General features: G+C 43.8%; 1 protein-coding gene across 4 annotated transcripts in view; it reads left to right on the forward strand.

The window, feature by feature from the left end:
* The window catches only part of MTDH (metadherin), an 87,087-nt gene extending 75,122 nt beyond the window's left edge, over positions 1-11,965 (forward strand). For 3 of the 4 annotated variants that reach the window (XM_032760104.2, XM_032760100.2, XM_032760101.2), the window contains 3 exons: positions 295-435; positions 4,448-4,604; positions 6,141-11,965. In XM_032760104.2, coding sequence (XP_032615995.1) covers positions 295-435; positions 4,448-4,604; positions 6,141-6,211 — 369 coding nt within the window. In that variant the 3' untranslated portion in view covers positions 6,212-11,965. The remainder of the gene's footprint in view (positions 1-294; positions 436-4,447; positions 4,605-6,140) is intronic. The other variant, XM_058443693.1, reaches the window with a different exon arrangement.
* Positions 11,966-22,617: the final 10,652 nt, after the last annotated feature.

Consider the following 22,617-nt stretch of genomic DNA (forward strand, 5'->3'; position numbering starts at 1 on the left):
GGTGTGATCACAGTCCACTGCAGCCTCCATCTCTCAGGCTCAAGTAGTCCTCTCTCCTCAGCCTCTTGAGTAACTGGGACTACATGTATACACCACCACACATGACTAATTTTTGTATTTTTGTAGAAACAGGGTTTCACCATGTTGCCCAGGCTGGTCTCAAATTCCTGAGCTCAAGCAATTCACCCACCTCTGCCTCCCAAAGTGCTGGGATTACAGCCATACACCACCATAGATTTTAATTAATGAAGAATGAATGATTTATATAATCTAATAGGTTATTTTTCTCTATAGGACACAGAAGAATTAGAAAAAGAGATTAGAGAAGAGCTTCCAGTGAATACCTCTAAAACCCGTCCAAAACAGGAAAAAGCTTTTTCCTTGAAGACCATAAGCACTAGTGATCCAGCTGAAGTACTCGTCAAAAATAGCCAGGTAATTTTTAAGAATAATAAAGTTGCTGGGTGCAGTGGCTTACGCCTGTAATCCCAGCACTTTGAGAGGCCAAGGCGGGCAGGTCATGAGGTCAGGAGTTCAAGACCAGCCTGGCCAACATAGTGAAACCCCCTCTCTACTAAAAATACAAAAATTAGCTGGGCAAGGTGATGGGAGCCTGTAATCCCAGCTACTTGGGAGACTGAGGCAGGAGAATCGCTTGAACTCAGGAGATGAAGGTTGCAGTGAGCCGAGATCGCGCCATTGCACTCCAGCCTGGGCAATGTGCAAGACTCCATCTTAAAATAATAATAATAATAATAATAATAAAGTTTTGGCCGGGCACGGTGGCTCATGCCTGTAATCTCAGCACTTTGGGAGGCCGAGGCAGGCGGATCACCTGAAGTCAGGAGTTCAAGACCAGCCTGACCAACGTGGTGAAACCCTGTGTCTACTAAAAACACAAAAATTAGCCGGGCACAGTGGTGGGCGCCAGTAACCCCAGCAACTTAGGAGGCTGAGGCAGGAGAATCGCTTAAACCTGAGAGACGGAGGTTACAGTGAGCCGAGATCATGCCACTGCACTCCAGCCTGGGCAACAGAGCGAGACACTGTCTCAAAAAAAAAAAAAAAAAGAATAATAAAGTTTTGTTGACTCAAGTATTTTATCATAAATAATGTTTTAAGCACTGTGCTAAGCATTTAAAATATAATGACTAATTTATCTTCAAAACAATCCCAAGAGAAAGGTAAGACACATTTTATAAATGAAGCTAGAGAAGTTGAATAACTTGCCCAGAGTCATATAACTATCAGTAGTGAAGTCAAGAACCACACTATACTGTATTTTCTCCTGCTAAATATCTAGGCATACAAGGGATAGAGAACTTAGAGAAAATATGATTGGTTTCATTTTCCCCCAATATATGTACATGATATGACTATGGTTCAGCCTCCCAAAATGGAACATTTGTTTAAAACTTGGTTATAGGCTCTTGAATGATGTGCCTTCTATGGAAAGTATCTGTATGGCAGAAGGGACCATTTTACAAAAGGCCTAGGTTGGTGACACAAAATCTGATCTAATTGGGTAAATTAATTACATCATATGAAAATAAATTCAGGGCTGGGTGTGGTGGCTCACACCTGTAATCCCAGCACTTTGGGAGGCCAAGGTGGGTGGATCACAAGGTCAGGAGTTCGAGACCAGCTTGGCCAATATGGTGAAACCCCATCTCTACTAAAAATACAAAAATTGGCCAGGCATGGTGGCAGGCACCTGTAATCCCAGCTACCCGAGAGGCTGAGGCGGGAGAATCACTTGAACCCAGGAGGCGGAGGTTGCAGTGAGCCAAGGTCGCGCCACTGCACTCCAGCCTGGGCGACACAGTGAGACTCCATCTCATAAATAAAGAAGCAACCAGGTGCAGTGGCTCACGCCTATAATCCCAACACTTTGGGAGGCCAAGGCAGGAGGATCGCTTGAGTCCAGGAGTTTGAGACCAGCCTGGGCAACATGGCTAGACTCAGTATTTACAAAAAGCACAAAAATTAGCTGGGTGTAGTGGTGTGTGCTTGTAGTCCCAGCTACTCGGGAGACTGAGTGGGAAGACCACTTGAGCCCAGGAGGTCAAGGCGGCAGTCAGCTGTAATTGTGCCACTGCACTCCAGCCTGGGCGACAAAGTGAGACTTTGTAAAAAAAAAATGTGTGTGTGTGTGTGTGTGTGTGTGTGTGTGTGTGTGTAATAAATAGCAAAGGGTCTATTTGACTTTTTTTTTTTTTTTTTTTTTGAGACAGAGTCTCACTCTATTGCCCAGGCTGGAGTGCAGTGATGCAATCTGCAATCTCGGCTCACTGCAACCTCTACCTCCTGGGTTCAGGCGATTTTCCTGCCTCAGTCTCCCGAGTAGCTGGGATTACAGGCGCACGCCACCAACCTTGGCTAATTTTTGTATTTTTAGTAGAGATGGGGTTTCACCATGTTGGCCAGGCTGGTCTCGAACTCCTGACCTCAACTGATCCACCTACCTCAGCCTCCCAAAGTACTGGGATTACAGGCATGAGCCACCACGCCCGGCCTCTGTTTGATATTTTTATATTAAATCATTTTCAGAAGCCATCTTATGAAGAATATTTGATCCGTTCTGTGACTTAATGTAGATAAGTGAGAGAATAGAGGGGAAAAGGAGATTAAAAATAAGTAATAATAAAACTTCTGGATATGAAATAAATACAGGGAACACTAAGAAAGGTAAAGAAACTAGGCAACATCAATACAACCTCAGGGCCGGCCACGGTGGCTCACGCCTGTAATCCCAGCACTTTGGGAGGTCGAGATGGGTAGATCACTTGAGCTCAGGAGTTCGAGACCAGCCTGGGCAGCATGGTGAAACCGCCGTCTCTACCAAAAGTACAAAAAAATAGCTGGATGTGGTGGTGTGTACCTGTGGTCCCAGGTACTTGGGGAACTGAGATGGGAGGATCATGTGAGCCCAGGAGGCAGAGTTGCAGTGAATGAAGATCACGCCACTACACTCCAGCCTGGGTGACAGAGTGAGACCCTGTCACACACACATACACACACACAAAAAAATACAACTTCAGATACCTGGAATAGGAAGAAGGAATCCTAGTAATTACTTGGGCTCACACCATTTCCTCTTGTATCCTTATCCCATTTTGCTTTCTCGAATCTATGGGCCCTGGAAGAATAGGGGCAAGAGAAGCATTACTTACCCTTCTATGTTCAGGATAATGATCACAGATAGAGCTAATAGGTGAAATGATCTTCTACTCATCTCTCACAACCCGAAGGCACTCCTAATTACTGACGTTCTTATCATTACCAGGTCTTGATCATTTATTAATGGATATGCTTCAGTGAGGCAAATCAGTTAGTTTACCCCTTTCTGCTTCCAGGCTGTAGAGAAGGCTCAAGAATCTAGGCTCTGCCTTAAGCATTCTAATTTCACTACCAGACTGGATAAAACACTGAAAATTTGGACCTGAGTGTTACCAGTTGCTTCAGTCAGTAGGACTGGTAACCACAGTGTGCTTGTAGGAAACAGAAGCTGTTGCTGCTGCTATTTGAGAAATTCTTACCTGTTGGGAAGGAGATTAGGAGTTGTCATCTACTGGTAGTTCAGAAGTTAGCTATTTTCCTTCTGTTTTTCACAAAAATTTTTGAAGCGTTCTGAGTTGGTGGAAATGGACAACCATTGAATCACTAACAAGTACAAAATCAGCCAGTCCCAGTGGTTCACGCCTATAATCCCAGCTACTCAGGAGGTTGAAGTGGGAGGATTGCTTGAGCCCAGGAGGTCAAGGCTACAGTGAGCTGTTTTGTGCCTCTGCACTCTAGGCTAGGCCACAGAGCGATACTGTGTCTCAAAAAAGAAAAATATAAAATAATCTTATTTATATGAAACTTAAGAATATAAAGGTTAGGCCGAGCATGGTTGCTCACACCTATAATCCCAGCACTTTGGGAGGCTAAGGCAGGCGGATCACGAAGTCAAGGGATCGAGACCATCCTGGCTAACATGGTGAAACCTTGTCTCTACTAAAAACACACAAAAAATTAGCCGAGCATGGTGGCACGCACTTGTAGTCCCAGCTACTCAGGAGGCTGAGGCAGGAGAATCACTTGAACCCGGGAGGCAGAGGTTTCAGTGAGCCAAGATTGTGCCACTGCACTCCATCCTGGGCGACAGAGCGAGACTCCACTTCAAAAAAAAGTTAATGAAAATGAAATTACTCATTTCTATTTGAAATTCAGTAGATATTTTATAATTTCATACCTTCATTTTTATCTCAACATATACTCATAAATGTTGTAGGTGATAACTGATTTGGCTGTGTCACTAGAGGGCAGGTATGAGTTACATTGCTTATCTGGAAGCCATATTAGTATTGAATTGCTGCTAAACCACCTCTTGGTATTACTGTGATATTTAAAGTTTATTTGAAAATTTCACCAAAAAACCTGAGATGATTTTTTCCTAAAATAGCCTATCAAGACTCTTCCACCTGCTACTTCTACCGAGCCATCTGTAATCTTATCAAAAAGTGATTCTGACAAGAGCTCTTCCCAAGTGCCGCCAATACTACAAGAGACAGATAAATCCAAGTCAAATACCAAGCAAAATAGTGTGCCTCCTTCACAGAGTAAGTAATCCTCATTTTTTGTTCCTTTGTACTGATTACATTTTTCATGTGTTAAGGTTCTGATCTTAAAAGTCTAATGGAGGCTGGGCGCAGGGGCTCACGCCTGTAATCCCAGCACTTTGGGAGGCCGAGGCAGGCAGATCACGACATTAGAAAATCGAGACCATCCTGGCTAACATGATGAAACCCCATCTCTACTAAAAATACAAACAGTTAGCCGGGCGTGGTGGTGGGTGCCTGTAGTCCCAGCTACTCGGGAGGCTGAGGCAGGAGAATGGCGTGAACCCGGGAGGCGGAGCTTGCAGTGAGCCAAGATCGCGCCACTGCACTCCAGCCCGGGCAACAGAGCAAGACTCCGTCTCAAGAAAAAAAAAAGTCTAATGGATTAATAAGAGTAGCCCTTTCTTGCTTTGAAAATGCTAAATTCCCCTGGGCGCGGTGGTTCACGCCTGTAATCCCAGCACTTTGGGAGGCCGAGGCGGGCGGATCACTAGGTCAAGAGATCGAGACCATTCTGGCTAACACGGTGAAACCCCGTCTCTACTAAAAATACAACAAATTAGCCAGGCGTGGTGGTGGGCACCTGTAGTCCCAGCTACTCGGGAGGCTGAGGCAGGAGAATGGCGTGAACCCGGGAGGCGGAGCTTGCAGTGAGCCGAGATCGCGCCACTGCACTCCAACCTGGGCGACAGAGCAAGACTCTGTCTCAAAAAAGAAAAGAAAATGCTAAATTTTTTGGACGTTTGTCTACTTAAGTTGTGAAGGCCAAGTTGTTAAAATAACTGAAGGAGGCTGGGTGCCGTGGCTCACACCTGTAATCCCAGCACTTTGGGAGGCTGAGGCGGGTGGATCACTTGAGGTCAGAAGTTCCAAGACCAGCGTGGCCAACATGGCGAAATGCACATCTGTAATCCCAGCTACTCGGGAGGCTGAGGCACAAGAATCGCTTGAACCCGGGAGGTGGAGGTTGTAGTGAGCCAAGATTGTGCCATTGCACTCCAGCCTGGGTGACAGAGCGAGACTCAATAAATAAATAATAGATAGACCAATCTATTTATCTATCTGTCTCTGAAGGAGAGAATACATTGCTGAGAACAGAGAGGGAGAACTTTCATGCCTGCCTGCTTGTCTATGTGGTCCCTCTCCCTTTTTCTCTGCACATGTTCTTGAGGCTACAAATTATTCTATGCTTTTTTTCCTCCTTTACTCTCTTCAGCTACCTTTAGTATCCATTTTACCCATTTTTCTCTTTTATTAGTTAGGTTGAGCCATATTAAATAACAGTTTTTTTAGGTCAAAACTGGTTGAATATCAGCAGTTCCATATAGTTCAACCTAATAATACCATTGAAAGGAAAGGAGGGAAGAAGACATAGAATAACTTAAAATATATAACGAGGGCTTGAAAACTTAAACATAAAATCTGAGTATTTTAACACATTTTTTCATAGTTACTACTTTTATATTATTGAGACGTAACAGGATTTACTATCCTCCTTATTTTTTTTCTTCGTTTTCCCCCCTTTTTCTTTTTTAGCCAAGTCTGAAACTAGCTGGGAATCTCCCAAACAAATAAAAAAGAAGAAAAAAGCCAGACGAGAAACGTGAAATTTTTTTTCCTGAATTGGACATGTGTTTGCAAACACTGTCTTGAAGATTATGCTGTTTATGCAATAATTTGTGAACATGTACAGAGTTTTATATAAATTTAAACCAATTTTTAAAACAAAACTGCGGACACAACCACCATAAAAATGGAATCAAAAGAAAGTTAATTTATGAAATTAAGAGGTTGGCAGAATATACTCAGTGATGGAAGACACTTGGGAAAGTCTTTTTAATTGAAAGAGAACGATCTTAATTTAAGAATATTATCCTGGTTTAACAACAGTGCCCTGTTTACAACAGATTGTGCCCTATCTCATCTGCAGCCAAGGAAAAAAGGATTCTGATTAGAAAGAGGGTTGCCTACGAATTAGTAAGCAATTCCTTGGATCTTATGCACAGAACTTGTACCATTTGAATCTGTTTTACGCTTAAATCAAAGTGCTTTGATCAAATGCATAACCTGCCATATCTTTACATATTTGTTGGTAGCAATTTGTATTAAAGAAATCACAAGTGCAAATAAAAAGTCATTTATCATTTGTTTAACTAAACTGTCATGGTTTAGTTTACAATTTTTAAAAAGTTCTTAAAATACTGAAAATGCAGTTGACACTTGTATGGCTTATGAAGTTATTTTTGATAGTCTTACATTACTTGAATTGTTCAAAGTACAGTATATTTTAAATTAAGAAAAGTGAACTATATGTATTTGTTTTATACATTTAAGGCTTAGACTCATAAATAATGCTATTGTTTATGATTTGAAAATTTTCAGGCAAAATCCAATTTACATTTTTCCTTTCCCTAGCAATTACTTTTTTCCAGCTTCAACTCTTCTTAGTTACTAATACTTTTTTGACTTTAAAAATGAAATCATTCACAAACTTTTGGTATATGATGGAGAATGAAAAACTAGAGTCAGACAGCTTTAATTGACATTGTCAAGACCTCCAGTTATCAGGAATACATTTTTTTACTGCCTTAACCTGTAGTGCGTAGAATATGCATCAATTTCTTCAAGGGGATTCATGTTTTTATAAGAATTTTCATGTAATTATTGCAATTGTGGTCAAATAAGGAACGTTTCCTGCTTGAAATTATATTGATTTAAATGATGTGTGAGATGTTTCACCATTTTCAGGCACTGTGTAATTCTATTGTAATAAACTGGCAGGTATCTTTGTAACTATAAATAGTGCATGCTCAGCCATGTACACTGTAAATAGCCTTTACCAAACGTGTTTGACAAGGACCATAATTAACATCACTTAGTGAATTGTGATAAAGAAAAAAAAGCCATGGTTTATTCGATGTGATTGGCTTGTTTTTATGTGGCGCCAAGAAAGAACCTGTTTAACAGCTGTAACCAATGGTACTGATCTAGCCATCCAATGTTGTCATTATATTTGATTGTGGTTCAACAGTATTGTGTTGTCAGACTAGGAAAGCTAAACAAACAAAATGGTTTTAGTTTTGCTGAAGACTGGCCTTATTAATGGACAGCTTTCCTAACAAGAGATTATTAACTTTTATCAGGTGTTAACATCTGTTTCAGGAACATGGCAGTATGTTTACATGTCAGAAGTTTTGTTTAATTCTATGGTATTTCTAAATTGACTTGTTTAAATAAATTCAGCAAATGGATAGCATTGTTTTTTATTTGCTTCAGTATGGGGGTAGATAATAGCTAAAGAGCCAAGGATGAATTTCTTCAAATGACTTTATTCTGTTAGCTTTACATAGGTGTTGGAGGATTCCTAAGGTGTCAGCACTTTGTAAAGGTACCATAAATGAGAATTTGATAGGGAATGTAATTTTAGAATGTGCCAAATGATCTGTGCTCAACAATATAATTGAACTCTCTCAACTCTACCTCACCATTTATCTTAAAATTCTGTTGGCCATGTCAAATGTTGGATTTTATTTCTGCAGCCTAGTATCTCCCCATTCTACCACCTATGCCAGATGTTAAAGACACCACATGTTTTGAGGAGAATGGCATTGTGGAGATGCAGAGATGCATTGCTAAGTTGAGGTGGATCCAGTATAGAGATACCTATATTTCTTTTTTGTGGCTCAAGAGCTAGGACTTGAATTTTGTTTTAAGAAATGGCAGCTGGCCGGGTGCAGTCGCTCACGTCTGTAATCCCAGCACTTTGGGAGGCTGAAGCAGGTGGATCACGAGGTCAGGAGGTCAAGACCAGCCTAGCCAAGAGGGCGAAACCCCGTCTTTACTAAAAATACAAAAAAAAAATTAGCTGGGTGTAGTGGCAGGCTCCTGTAATCCCAGTTACTCGGGAGGCTAAGGCAGAGAATCATTTGAACCCAGGAGACGGAGGTTGCAAAGCCAAGATCGTGCCACTGCACTCCAGCCTGGGCGACAGAAGGAGGCTCCATCTCAAAAAAAAAAAAAAAAAAAAAAGATGGCAGCTATATAAATGATAAAATTAATTACATTCTCTTTCACATGCATGAGGTGCAAACTCTGTCACAAAGTATTTTAATTACCTTTTACCTTGTTTCATAGATCTTTATGTGACATAAAAACAGTTTCTGGCATGGCCTATAATCCTAGCACTTTGGGAGGCTGAGGCAGGTGGATCACCTGAGGTCAGGAGTTTGAGACCAGCCTGGCCAATATGGTGAAACCCCATCTCTACAAAATTTGCAAAAAAGTAGACGGGTATAGTAGTGGGTGCCTGTAATCCCAGCTACTCAGGAGGCTGAGGCAGAGAATCGCTTGAACCGGGGGCGGGGGGTGGAGGAGCAGGGGAAGACAGTCTCCTATGGCGGCATGAATAAGATGCTTCCAGAACTAGTAGGGAAATAACTAACCTCTTCAGGCTTTATCAGGCCTGGAGGGGAACCTTGCCCATGTTAGCAAGAAAGATGTCCTAGAGAAACCACTCAAAAGGCTCCCTAATCCAGCCTGTCTCCACATACATACTGAAAATTCTTCCCTACTCTGAGGCAGAGTATAGTGGTTTAGGGGTTTCTCCAGACTGGAATCCTACCTATCTGTACCGACAATTGAGCAAACAGTAGTTGAGAGAGTCCAAAAAAAAGTATTAAAATGTGACTGATGTAATTTGCCATGTTTACTTTATGCATGCATTTTATTGGGGAGGGGAGGTCAGAATAATTCACCCAAATCTAATGGTCTTATTTCATAGGCTAATCTGGTTTATATTTGCATTAAAGATACTGGAGGGCAATATTTAACTACAGAGTTTAGTTTTTCTTAATTAAAAACAGTCCTCTATTAATATAGTGTGAAATATCTTTCAAAATTTAGAATTTAGGTTTAAGATGTCTACTAGATATCTTAAGATTTTCCTGTAAACTCACTGCACAAACTGGAATTACTTTCCAAAAGACTTAGGGAATGCAAATATGTTATTTGTAAGATGCATTGAGTATTGTAAATAAAACAAACCACTTTTGATTTGTTTAAATTGCTTGTTACAGTTCTCTTGTGGGAAGGGACTTCGTCAGTCATTTTGCATCTTAAGCTAGACTAAATTTTTTGTTGATGTTGTTTTCCTAAAACCATAGGTGCAAGCTTTGCCGCTGGGAAGTCATATTGAATTAAGCACTTTTGAAAATGTCACTGTTTGTGACACACAATGTTCTCTACAGAAAACTTATTCTATCTTATGTCATTTTAGCAGTAGATGTAACTGCCTGCCACCAGGTGCAATATGTCATTTGCATCCGCCTTTTCAGTTAAGGAAATTAAACTAAAACTTGGCATGCATTAGTTTGTATGTATGAGTTTGGCTGTGTCCCCAAACAATAATTGCTTGTACAAGATAGAAGTTTGAGGCTGGGCGCGGTGGCTCACGCCTGTAATCCCAGCATTTTGGGAGGCCGAGGCAGGCGGATCACCTGAGGTTGGGAGTTCGAGACCAGCCTGGCCAACACGGTGAAACCCTGTCTCTACTAAAAATACAAAAACTTAGCCGGGCGAGGTGGTGGGCGCCTGTAGTCCCAGCTACGCGGGAGGCTGAGGCAGGAGAATGTCGTGAACCCCGGGGGGGGCGGAGCCTGCAGTGAGCCGAAATCACGCCACTGCACTCTAGCCTGGGGGACAGTGAGACTCCGTCTCAAAAAAAAAAAAAAAAAAAGATAGAAGTTTGTTTCTCAGCTGGGCATGGTGGCTCATGCCTGTAATCTAAGCTCTTTGGGAGGCCGACGCGGGAGGATTGTTTGAGCCCAGGAGTTTGAAACCATCCTGAGCAATATAGTGACACCCCCATCTTGACAAAAAAAAAAAAAATTAAAACAAAAAAAAAGATTGTTTATCTTTCATATAAAAGTTTGGGAAGGCAATCCAGAGCCCATATGACATTATGCAGGGTCAGGGATCCAGGTTCTTTCTATATTGTTCCTCCCCATTCTCAACTTGTGGCTTTTTTTTTTTTTCTTTTAATGAGATAGGGTCTCTGTTGCCCAGGCTGGAGTGCAGTGGCACACTTCTAGCTCACTTCAGCCTGGAACTCCTGGGCTCGAGCTATATTCTCCCACTTTAGCCTCAGCCTCCAGAGTACCTGGGACTACAGGTACACACCACCATGCCTGGCTAAATTTTTTGTTGTTTGTTTGTTTTTGGTAGAGATGAGGTCATTGCTATGTTGCCCAGGCTGGCCTTGAACTCCTGGGCTTAAGTGATCCTCCTGCCTTGGCCTCCCAAAGTGCTAGTGTTACAGGTGTGAGCCACCGCACCTGGCCAACATGTGGCTTTCTTACTTGAAGACAGCTGCTCTAGCTAGAAACTTCCTATCAGCATTTAAGCCAGCAGGTAGAGGGCATTACCTCCCCCACCTCCCAAGAACACTTCCTGGAAGTTACACACAATACATAAACTTCAATTTCAAACAGTTGCTTGGTCCCACTAGCCATGAAGCTGGATGGGACGTAATATTCTGTCTGGGTTGTCATGGGCCAAATTAACATTTTGGGATTCTGTTAGGAAGAAGAGAATTGGATAATGGGCACCTCTAACAGTGTCTGTCAGAGTTGACATACATTGTGTATCTCCTGCACCAAAGCATTTTTGAGATCAAGTGTTCTTCCAGCTGAGCAGAAATTTGGAAGGCTATTCAGTGCTACTTAGTGTAGTAGCTAATAATATTCCAACTTCTATATGATAGTTTGTTTTTTGTTTTTTTCTACAGACAGGGTCTCATTATTGCCCAGGCTGGTCTCCAATTCCTGGGCTCAAGCAATCCTCCCACCTCAGCCTTCTAAATGCTGGGATTACAGGCATGACCCACTGTGCCCAGTCTATATATAATAGATTTTAGAAGAAATTTCTGCCACTCAGTGACTGCTTTAAATTCTACAGACAGAGGCTGAGAGAAACTTAGTAGCCTGCCTGCGCATACTACAAGCACAGATTATATAACAAGTTGCAAGAGAATCACCCTGGTATATAATCTTTTAAAACATGAAAAGGGCATAACTATTGTTCTGGTCTAAGTGCTCTAACAGGACAATGATTTCTAACCCTAGCATCACGACATGTATATAGTGTGTTGTAAGACATTTGCCAGCTAATAGTTACAGTACTGAAGCTTGTGAATACGTTAATTGAGAAAACTTTAAGCAGGTTCGAAGTTATCCCATGATAGTAGCATTCTTATTTGTATATATGTGCTTTCCTTTTTTATTTGTATCAAGGCATTTAAAATGAATATATGTAACATGTACCTAAGTTTTAAAAGCATAATAAAATGAACACATCTGAAACCACCATTCTGCTCAAGAAATATAACATTACTTAAGAAATACAGTGTTACAAGGGGATATTGGGAACCAGCTTGACTTGTAACAGGATTAGAGGGGGAAAGGCTTGGGTGAAAATGATTGTTCTCAAGTGCCTCACCTGGCACAGGCCCTTTTTGGTACCAGCAGAGACTTACAGTCCCAGGAAACATCTAGCCTGATCTCAGAAAGGTTTAATGGCAACTTCATTGCCACTCCTCCCTCAAGACATTTCACGATATGTTGGGAAATTGTTTTAATAAGTACACAGGGGCACAGTGACTATGAATGTGAATGGTGTCCCATTTTGTATAGTGCACAACTCTACATGGCAGCCTTTCCCTGAGGGAGGGGAATAGATCACAAGATAGATGTCACTTCTAGACAGCTTTGCCCCACTCAGAAAAGCAGCAAGTGCCCTATAGGCACTTAGAGTGAGAGTTCCTCTGAGGTTTGTTGTGAGGCTGGACACTCTTGACAGACACCAAAGGAGGTCTTATGGCAAACAGCTATTAGTAACAGGATAGTGAGATTACCAGAAATTTCTTTTTTTTTTTTTTTTTTGAGACGAAGTCTCGGTCTGTTCCTCAGGTGCTCAGGCTGGAGTGCAGTGACACGATCTCGGTTCATTGCAACATCTGTCTCCCGGGTTCAAGCGATTCTCCTGCCTCAGCCTCCCGAGTAGCTGGGATTACAGGCACACGCCACCAGGCTTGGCTAACTTTTTGTATTTTTAGTAGAGATGGGGATTCGCCATGTTGGCCAGGCTGGTCTCAAACTCCTGACCTCAAGTGATCCGGGTGCCTCTGCCTCCCAAAGCACTGGGATTACAGGCATGAGCCACTGGGTCTGGCCCATTTTTTTTAACAGACAGGAGCTTCCTCTGTCTACCAGGATGGAGTCCAGTGGCACAATCACGGCTCACTGCAGCCTCAAACTCCTGGGTTCAAGCGATCCTCCTGCTTCAGCCTCCTGAGTAGCTGGGACTACAAGCACCCACCACCACACCTGGATAATTATATCTTTTATAGAGACAAGGTCTTGCTTTGTTGCCCAGGCCGGTCCCAAACTTCTGGGCTGAAGCAATCCGCCCACCTCGGCCTCACAAACTGCTGAGATTAACAGGCATAAGCCACTGTGCCCAGCCTGAATTTTTTTAAAATACCTCAAAGATCATGAAAATAAGTGATTTAGGCGAGGCGCGGTGGCTCACACCTGCAATCCTAGCACTTTGGGAGACCAAGGCAGGAGGATCACCTGAGGTCAGGAGTTCAAGACCAGCCTGGCCAACATGGTGTAACCCCGTCTCTACTAAAATACAAAAATTAGCTGGGCATGGTGGTGGGTGCCTGTAATCCCAGCTACTCGGGAGGCCGAGACAGGAGAATCGCTTGAACCTGGGAGATAGTGGTTGCAGTGAGCGAAGATGGTGCCACTGCACTCCAGCCTGGGTGGCTGGGCGAGACTTCGTCTCAAAAATAAATAAACAATCTGAGAAAGATCGAGTAAGGAAAAAATAGTGGGCAGTGGTGGGAAGGAGCAGAGGGCTAGTCTTAGGAATAAAATATTAGAATAAAATATAAAATAAAAAATAAGCAGGGCTAGTCTTAGGAATAAAATATTAGAATAAAATATAAAATAAAAAATAAGTAGTCGTTGTAAAACCCAGAATCTGCTCTGGCAAGTTCAAGCTGAAAAGGAATCTAGAAGGAACAGAGATCCAGGCCCTTTCACCATCAAGAATAACACCTAAGACCAGGTGTGGTGTCTCACTCCTGTAATCCCAGCACTTTGGGAGGCCGAGGCAGGTGGATCACCTGAGGTCAGGATTTCGAGACCAGCCTGGCCAACATGGCAAAACCCCGACTCTACTAAAAATACAAAAATTAGCCAGGTGTCTGGCATATGCCTGTAATCCCAGCTAATCAGGAGCTGAAGCAGGAGAATCACTTGAACCCTGGAGGTGGAGGTCGCAGTGAGCCAAGATCATGCCATTGCACTCCAGCCTGGGAGACAGAGCGAGACTCCATCTCAAAAAAAAAAAAAAAAGAGAGAGCAAGAATAACACCTGGCCATTTTAGAGGCTGCTCTAGCAAAGATAATCCACCCATCAGCTCCTGAGGATGCTTGGGACTGAATGCCAGCAGCTCCATCCCTGCTGCTGCTGCTGCTGATGAATAGTTGGATGCCACTCCACCATGCTTGCCAAACTAGATTCTGCTCAGGCATACACCCTGTCCTTGCTCCTTTCTTAGTGTTTCTCAGAGGCTAGGTCATACCCATGTCTGTGTCAAGCAGCGAGGGAGACAGAATGAATTTGGGGAACTCCAAATGGAAAGGATATTCAAGATAACACTAATTGAGCTGGGCACGGTGGCTCACGCCTGTAATCCCAGCACTTTGGGAAGCCTAAGCGGACTGATCATGAGGTTAAGAGATGAGACCCTCCTGGCCGACATGGTGAAACCCCGTCTCTACTAAAAATACAAAAATTAGCTGGGTGTGGTGGCACACGCCTGTAATCCCAGCTATTCAAGAGGTTGAGGCAGGAAAATCGCTTGAACCCAGGAGGTGGAGGTTGCAGTGAGCCGAGATCACGCTACTACACTCCAGCCTGGCAACAGAGCGAGACTCCACCTCAAAAATAAAAATAATGTATTTATTGAACAGCTAAAACCCAGTTAACGTGCACTCTACCAGTGGAATCTAATAAATTCTTAACAAAAGGGATAGTCAAATTGATCAGGAGAACCACAGTATGGAACCCAGAAATAGATGGGAATTTTGTATACAACTTAAGTAGTGTTTTAGTTGAGAAGTAATTAAACTAATTAGTGACTTACTTAATAGATGGTACTGGCACTACTCATTTGGAAGTAAATAAATCTGGGACCCTATCATACATATTAGGAAAAAAAACTTTAAAGATAATACAGGGAGCTATATGTATAACCTAGGGATCAGGAAGATAGATATTTTTTCGTTAACACTTAAGTTCTGTTAAACTTGAAGGAGATTCTTTTTTTTTTTTTTTTTTTTTTTTGAGATAGAGTCTTGCTCTGTCACCCAGGCTGGAGTGCTGTGGCACAATCTCGGCTCACTGCAAGCTCCGCCTCCCAGGTTCAAGTGATTCTCCTGCCTCAGCCTCCTGACTAGCTGGGACTACAGGTGCGTGCCACCACGCCCAGCTAATTTTTTGTATTTTTTAGTAGAGACGGGGTTTCACTGTGTTAGCCAAGATGGTCTCCATCTCCTGGCCTCATGATCTACCCGCCTCGACCTCCCAGAGTGCTGGGATTACAGGCATGAGCCACCGCGCCCAGCCAGGAGAGAGATTCTTAACCAAGACTGGAAACCCAGAAGCTATAAAAGAAAAGATGGGGCCGGGCGCGGTGGCTCACGCTTGTAATCTCAGCACTTTGGGGGGCCCAGGCAGGCAAATCTCGAGGTCAGAAGTTCGAGACCAGCCTGGCCAACATGGTGAAACTACGCCTCTACTAAAAATACAAAAAATTAGCTGGGCATAGTGGCAGGCGCCTGTAATCCCAGCTACTCGGGAGGCTGAGGCAGGAGAATCGCTTGAACCCCGGAGGCAGAGGTTGCAGGGAGCCTAGATCTCACCATTACACACCAGCCTGGGCAACAGAGTGAGACTCTATCTCAAAAAAAAAAAAGAAAAGAAAAAGAAAAGATGGGCCAGGTGCGGTAACTCACGCCTGTAATCCCAGCACTTTGGGAGGCCAAGGCGGCCAGATCACGAGGTTGGGAGTTTGAGACCAGCCTGGGCAACATGGCAAAACCCTGTCTCTACAAAAAATACAAACATTAACCAGACATGGTGGGGTGCGCCTGCAGTCCCAGCCACTCAGGAGGCTGAGGCACGAGAATCACTTGAACCCAGAAGGCAGAGGTTGTGGTGAGCCGAGATCATGCCACTGCACTCCAGCCTGGATGACAGAACAAGACTGTCTCAAAAAAGAAAAGAAAAGAAAAGAAAAGATGGCTATATTTAACTGTATGCAATTTTTAATTTTTTTTTTTTTTTTGAGACAGAGTCTCGCTCTGTCACCCAGGCTGGAGTGCAGTGGCGCGATCTCGGCTCACTGCAAGCTCTGCCTCCCGGGTTCACGCCATTCTCCTGCCTCAGCCTCTCCGACTAGCTGGGACTACAGGCGCCCGCCACCAGGCCTGGCTAATTTTTTGTATTTCTAGTAGAGACGGGGTTTCACCGTGGTCTCGATCTCCTGACCTCGTGATTCGCCCACCTCGGCCTCCCAAAGTGCTGGGATTACAAGCGTGAGCCACCGCGCCCGGCTTAAATTATTATTATTATTGTTTGAGAAGGAGTCTCGCTCTGTCGCCCGCCCACGTTGCAGTGCAGTGGCACAACCTCGGCTCACTGCAACCTCCACCTCCTGGGTTCAAGGGATTCTCCTGCCTCAGCCTCCTGAGTAGCTGAGATTACAGGCGCCAGCCACCAACACCTGACTAATTTTTGTATTTTAGTAGAGATGGGGTTTCACCATGTTGGCCAGGCTTGTCTCAAACTCCTGGCCTCATGTGATCCACTCACCTTGACCTCCCAAAGTGCTGGGATAACAGGCGTGAGCCACCGTGTCTGGCAATTTTTTTTTTTTTTTTTGGAGACAGAGTCTCACTCTGTCTCCCAGGCTGGAGTGCAGTGGCATGATCTCGGCTTACTGCAACCTCTGCCTCCCGGGTTCAAGCAATTCTCCTGCCTCAGCCCCTGAGTAGCTGGGATAACAGGCGGTGCACTACCACACCCAGCTAATTTTTGTATTTTTAGTAGAGACGGGGTTTCACCATGTTGGTCAGACTGGTCTCGGACACCTGACCTCATGATCTGCCCTCCTCAGCCTCCCAAAGTGCTGGGATTAAGATGTGAGCCACCACGCCCGGCCATGCCCAGCAATTTTTTATAAACTTTTAAAATGTTTTATTTTGAAAGCATTAGAGGCCAGGCACTCCATTGCTCTCCAGCCTGGGTGACAGACTAAGACTCTGTCTCAAAAAATAAGTAAGTAAATAACATAAAATAAAATAAATAAAATAGAATGGGCAACACCATTGATAGATTACAAGCTAATACTTTCTAGAATACATAAAGATAATTGACAAAGGGGAAACAACACGAGAAAAATAAGCAGATGAGAATAAGCAGTCCAAGAATAAACAATACAAAATGTTCATCAAACATATTTTTAAATGTTTAAACTTACTAGTACCAAGAAAATACAAATTAAAGTAAGAATGAGCCAGCTATCACTTCATGCCCATCAGACTGGCAAGAGTTTCTAAAAAAAAAAGCTGTAACTCCAGCTGCTAATAGGGATACAGAGAAAGTGTATTCATTTACTGCAAATGGCAGGATAAATTACTACAATCCTTTGGGAGTGCAATCAGCTACCTTTTTTTTGTAAGATGGAGTCTCGCCTGTTGCCCAGGCTGGAGTACAATTCCAAGATCTCAGCTCACTGCAACCTCCACCTCTGGGGTTCGAACGATTCTCCTGCCTCAGCCTCCTGAGTAACTGGGATTACAGGTACCTGCCACCACACCCGGCTAATTTTTGTATTTTTAGTAGAGATGGGGTTTCACCATGTTGGCCAGGCTGGTCTTGAACTCCTGGCCTCAGGTGATCTGCGCGCCTCAGCCTCCCAAAGTGCTGGATTACAGGCATGAGCCAACGTGCCTGGCCTAATCACCTACCATTTTAAAAATTAAAAGTAAAGCTGGGCACAGTGGCTCACGCCTATTATCCCAGTGCTTTGGGAGGCCTAGGCGGGTGGATCACCTGAGGCCAGGAGTTCAAGACCAGCCTGGCCAACATGGAGAAACTCCATCTCTACTAAAATACAAAATTAGCTGGGTGTAGTGACGCATGCCTGTACTCCCAGCTACTTTCGAGGCTGAGGCAGGGGCATCACTTAAATCCGGGAGGTGGAGGTTGCAGTGAGCCGAGATATATCTACATATATATGTATATATATGTGTATATATATATATGTGTGTATATATATATATATGTGTATATATATATATGCCTCCAGACTGTGGAGGATTCATCACCACACCGGGAAGCAATAGCCTGGGCTCCAGAGTCGGCCACCTGTCCATGCACAAACGAGGAGAGGTCTCATGAAGCTTGAGCAAGGTCTGGGACCCTAGCTCTTTTTGTAACAAGTTGTTTGGCATGAGGTCCAGTCACGAGGGCCCTTCATGATTGGGCTCAAGGAACACAAAAAGGTCAACTTGTTTTTGTGATTGTCTGTTGTTTTTCAATAACTAATGTATAGGAATAGATTGAAATAGAGATTTCTCTGAAACATTGCTTGATGAATGCCTCAAGGGGCTCATGCAACCTGTTCCGGGACTTGGTGACCATTTTTTGTGTCCGTGTTCTTTTTAGTTCAAATTTAATATTTAACTTTTTCTCCACACCCTGTCTCTGCTAAAAATACAAAAATTAGCCCAGTGCGGTAGCAGGTGCCTGTAATCCCAGCTACTCCAGAGGCCGAGGCAGGAGGATCGCTTGAACCGAGGAGGCAGAGGTTGCAGTGAGCCGAGATTGTGCCACTGTACTCCATCTTGAGGACAGACCAAGACTCCGTCTCATAAAAAAATAAATAAATAAAAAGAAGAAGAAGAAGAAGAAGGGCCAGGTTCAGTGGCTCACACCTGTAATCCCAGCACTTTGAGAGGCCGAGGCGGGTGGATCACGAAGTCAGGAGTTCGAGACCAGCCTGGACAATATGGTGAAACCTTGTCTCTACTGAAAATACAAAAATTAGCCAGGTTTGGTGGCACGCGCCTGTAGTCCCAGCTACTGGGGAGGCTGAGGCAGAAGAATCGCTTGAACCCAGGAAGCGGAGGTTGCAGTGAACCGAGATTGCGCTACTGCACTCCAGTCTGGGCAACGGAGGGAGATTGGGCGACGAGGGAGACTCCGTCTCAAAAGAGGAGGAGGAAGAAGAGAGGGAGGGTGAAGGGAAGGGTGAGGGGGAGGAGGGGAAGGGAGGGGATGGAGGAGGAGGAGGAGGAGGAGGAGGAGGAGAAAGGAGAAACCTTAAGGAGAAATCTGAAACCACCACAAGGTGGCGACTTGAACATGGGCCATTCTCTCCACCTCCCCATCCCCTTACTACCATTTTTCAAATAAGAAAAATGCAAGCTAGAGATTGAGCACCAATTTAAGTTGCACAGCTGACAAGTGGCAGAAACTGTATTTGAAGCCACGTCCCCTGTCCCTGAGTTCAGAGCTCTTTTCACTCTCCCGATCGCTGTATGGCCAGGTGAAGATGCCTCTGCCTGCTCCCTGGATACTACCTGTGAATATTTGCCTGTATTTTTCTCTCTGAAGATCTCTTTCTCTCTACCTCCTTGTACCTTTATGTCTCTTTGTCTCTCTCTGTTTATTGCTGTCCTGTGTATCTTTCCCTTTCTCTTATTCTAATCTCTGTCTCCATTTTCCCAGCCCCCAAATTCATGTTCTCTTTTCTCTCCCTCCCTCTTTCCTCTCCTAGTGACTGGACTAAACATGCATCTGAAATATAATACTCAAAGAACACTTTTAAGTTGTTTACTAAAATAGAAGGATTTTATTTGTTGTATTTAAATAAATTACTTCTGATTTGTAAATAATAATTACACAGAACTAGTGTAAGCTTTCCATTATATTATGTCATATTACACTTCTATCCATACAACAACTCAGTGAGGTGTTACTATTATTCCCATTTTACAGATGAGGAAACTACGATGTTAAGTAGCTTCCCAGGGTTGAGGAAGCTAACACACTACGGAGTATACCTTTTTTTTTTTTGAGACAGTCTCGCTCTGTTACCCAGGCTGGAGTGCAGTGGCGTGATCTCAGCTCACTGCAAGCTCTGCCTCCCAGGTTCAAGCGATTCTCATGTCTCAGCCTCCCAAGTAGCTGGGACCAAAGGTGTCTGCTACCATGCCTGGCTAATTTTTGTATTTTTTGGTAGAGACGGGGTTTTGCCATGTTGGCCAGGCTGGTCTCCAACTTCTGACCTCCAGTTATCCACCCACTCGGCCTCCTAATGTGCTGGGGTTACAGGCATGAGCCACCATGCCCAGATCTCATTTTGTATTTAAAAGAAATTAGGGCCAGGTGCAATGGCTCACACCTGTAATTCCAGCACTTTGGGAGGCTGAGGGGGGCGGATCACCTGAGGGTCACGAGTTCCAGACCAGCCTGACCAACATGGAGAAACCCCATCTCTACTAATACAAAAAATTAGCCGGGTGTGGTGGCACATGCCTGTAATCCCAGCTACTCGGGAGGCTGAGGCAGGAGAATCGCTTGAACCCAGGAGACGGAGGTTGCAGTGAGCCGAGATCACGCCACTGCACTTCAGCCTGGGCAACAAGAGCGAGACTCCGTCTCAAAAAAAAAAAAAAAAAGAAAAGAAAAGAAAGAAATTAAGTTACTTTTGCTTAATTTAGCCCCAATAAACTTTTTCCTTGCTACCACGGATCAGACCTTCATCAATTAAAAAATAAAAAGAGTTCTGCACTATTACCAGACTAGACACTGGCAATCATTCAGGTAGGAGATACTCTGGACTAAATCTCATGGATTTACTCTAACAGCAAAATAAGAAGGGAGATAGAGGCCGGGCACAGTGGCTCATGCCTGTAATCCCAGCACTTTGGGAGGCCCAGGCTGGCGGATCACGAGGTCAGGAGTTGGAGACCAGCCTGGCCAATATGGTGAAATCTCGTCTCTACTAAAAATACAAACATCAGCCGGGCGTGGTGGCAGGCGCCTGTAGTCCCACCTACTCGGGAGGCCGAGGCAGGAGAATCACTTGAACCCGGGAGGCGGAGGTTGCAGTGAGCCAAGATCACACCACTGCACTCCAGCCCGGGCAACAGAGTGAGTCTCCGTCGCAAAAAAAAAAAAAAAAAAAAAAAAAAAAAGAAAGAGAGAGACGGGACGGAAGATAGAATTTACACAGATCAATGGGTTGAGATTAGTAACACTCTAGAAATGCACAATGAAGGACAGTTCAAACTATATCAAATATGACTCTCTTCACGTCTCTTATTATCATGTATGCATATTTTAACTTAATCCTTTGAGTTGGCAACGCATCCATGTGCTTCAAAATTCAAAATCTATCAAACAGAATACAATACATATGTCTTCCTCTCTTTTTCTCTTTTTTAAATGTTCTTTTTTTGTTTTTTTTTTTTGTTTTGTTTTTTTTTTTTTTTTTTTTGAGACGAAGTCTCGCTCTCGTCCCCCAGGCTGGAGTGCAATGGCGCGATCTCGGCTCACTATAACCTCTGCCTCCCAGGTTCAAGCGATTCTCCTGCCTCAGCCTCCCCAGTAGCTGGGATTACAGGCATCTGCCACTACGCCTGGCTAATTTTTGTATTTTTAGTAGAGACGGGGTTTCACCATGTTGGCCAGGCTGGTCTGGAACTCCTGACCTCAGGTGATCCATCCACCTCAGCCTCCCAAAGTGCTGGGATTACAGGTGTGAGCCACTGTGCCTGGCCCCATCATCCCATTTTATCACAACATTGTGCCTCATTAAATGAATATACTGTAATTTACTCAACCAGTTCCCTACTGGTGGACATTTAGGTTTATGCAAATTTTCTGCGTTATGAGCAATGCCACACTGAATAATAATCCACCTGTTAGTTTTCTTCATGTATGAGTATAGCTGAAGATAAAGTCCTCAGTTATAGACTTCCTAAGTCAAATGATATGAGCATTTGTAAATTTGATAAATATTACCAAATTGTCTGAGAGTTTGCACCACGTACACGCATGTCTGATCTCTTACACCATAGCCTATACAGTTGTTATCAAACTTCATCTTTGTCAATGATGAAGTCAGTATTTCTCTCATTATAAGTAAGGCCAAGTATCTTTTCCTATGTTTGAGTTATTTACATTTCTGTCTGTTCATATACTTTGCTGTTTTTCTATTTGTTGATCCTTTCTTATCAATTTTTTCTCTATTAAGGAAATTATGTTTTCTGTTACGAATTATTGCTATTTTTCTAGGTTTGTTTTGGCCTTCACTTTATTATTTTTGTTTGTTTGCTTCAGGGGGAGTCTCGCTGTTGTCACCCAGGCTGGAGTGCAGTGGTCCAATGTCGGCTCACTGCAACCTCCGCCTCTGGGGTTCAAGAGATTCTGCTGCCTCAGTCTCCCAAGTAGCTGGGATTACAGGTGCCCGCCACCATGCCCAGCTAATTTTTGTATTTTTTAGTAGAGATGGGGTTTGCCATCTTGGCCAGGCTGGTCTCGAACTCCCAATCTCAGGCGATCCACCTGCTCGGCCTCCCAAAGTGCTGGGATTACAGGTGTGAGCTACTCGCCCAGACTGTTTATTGGGTTTTTTGAGTCTTGCTCTGTTGCCAAGGCTGGAGTGCAGTGGCTCAATCTGGCTCACTGCAACCTCTGACTCCTAGGTTCAAGCAATTCTCCTGCCTCGGCCTCCAAAGTACTATAGACCTCTGCTGCTTCAGCCTCCCTAGTAGCTGGGAGTACAGGTGCCTACCACAACGCCCAGCTAATTTTTTTGAATTTTTAGTAGAGACGGGGTTTCACCATGTCAGCCTGGCTGGTCTCC

The sequence above is a fragment of the Hylobates moloch genome, unplaced genomic scaffold, assembly GCF_009828535.3.
Source record: "Hylobates moloch isolate HMO894 unplaced genomic scaffold, HMol_V3 SCAFFOLD_9, whole genome shotgun sequence".
Taxonomy (NCBI): Eukaryota; Metazoa; Chordata; class Mammalia; order Primates; family Hylobatidae; genus Hylobates; species Hylobates moloch.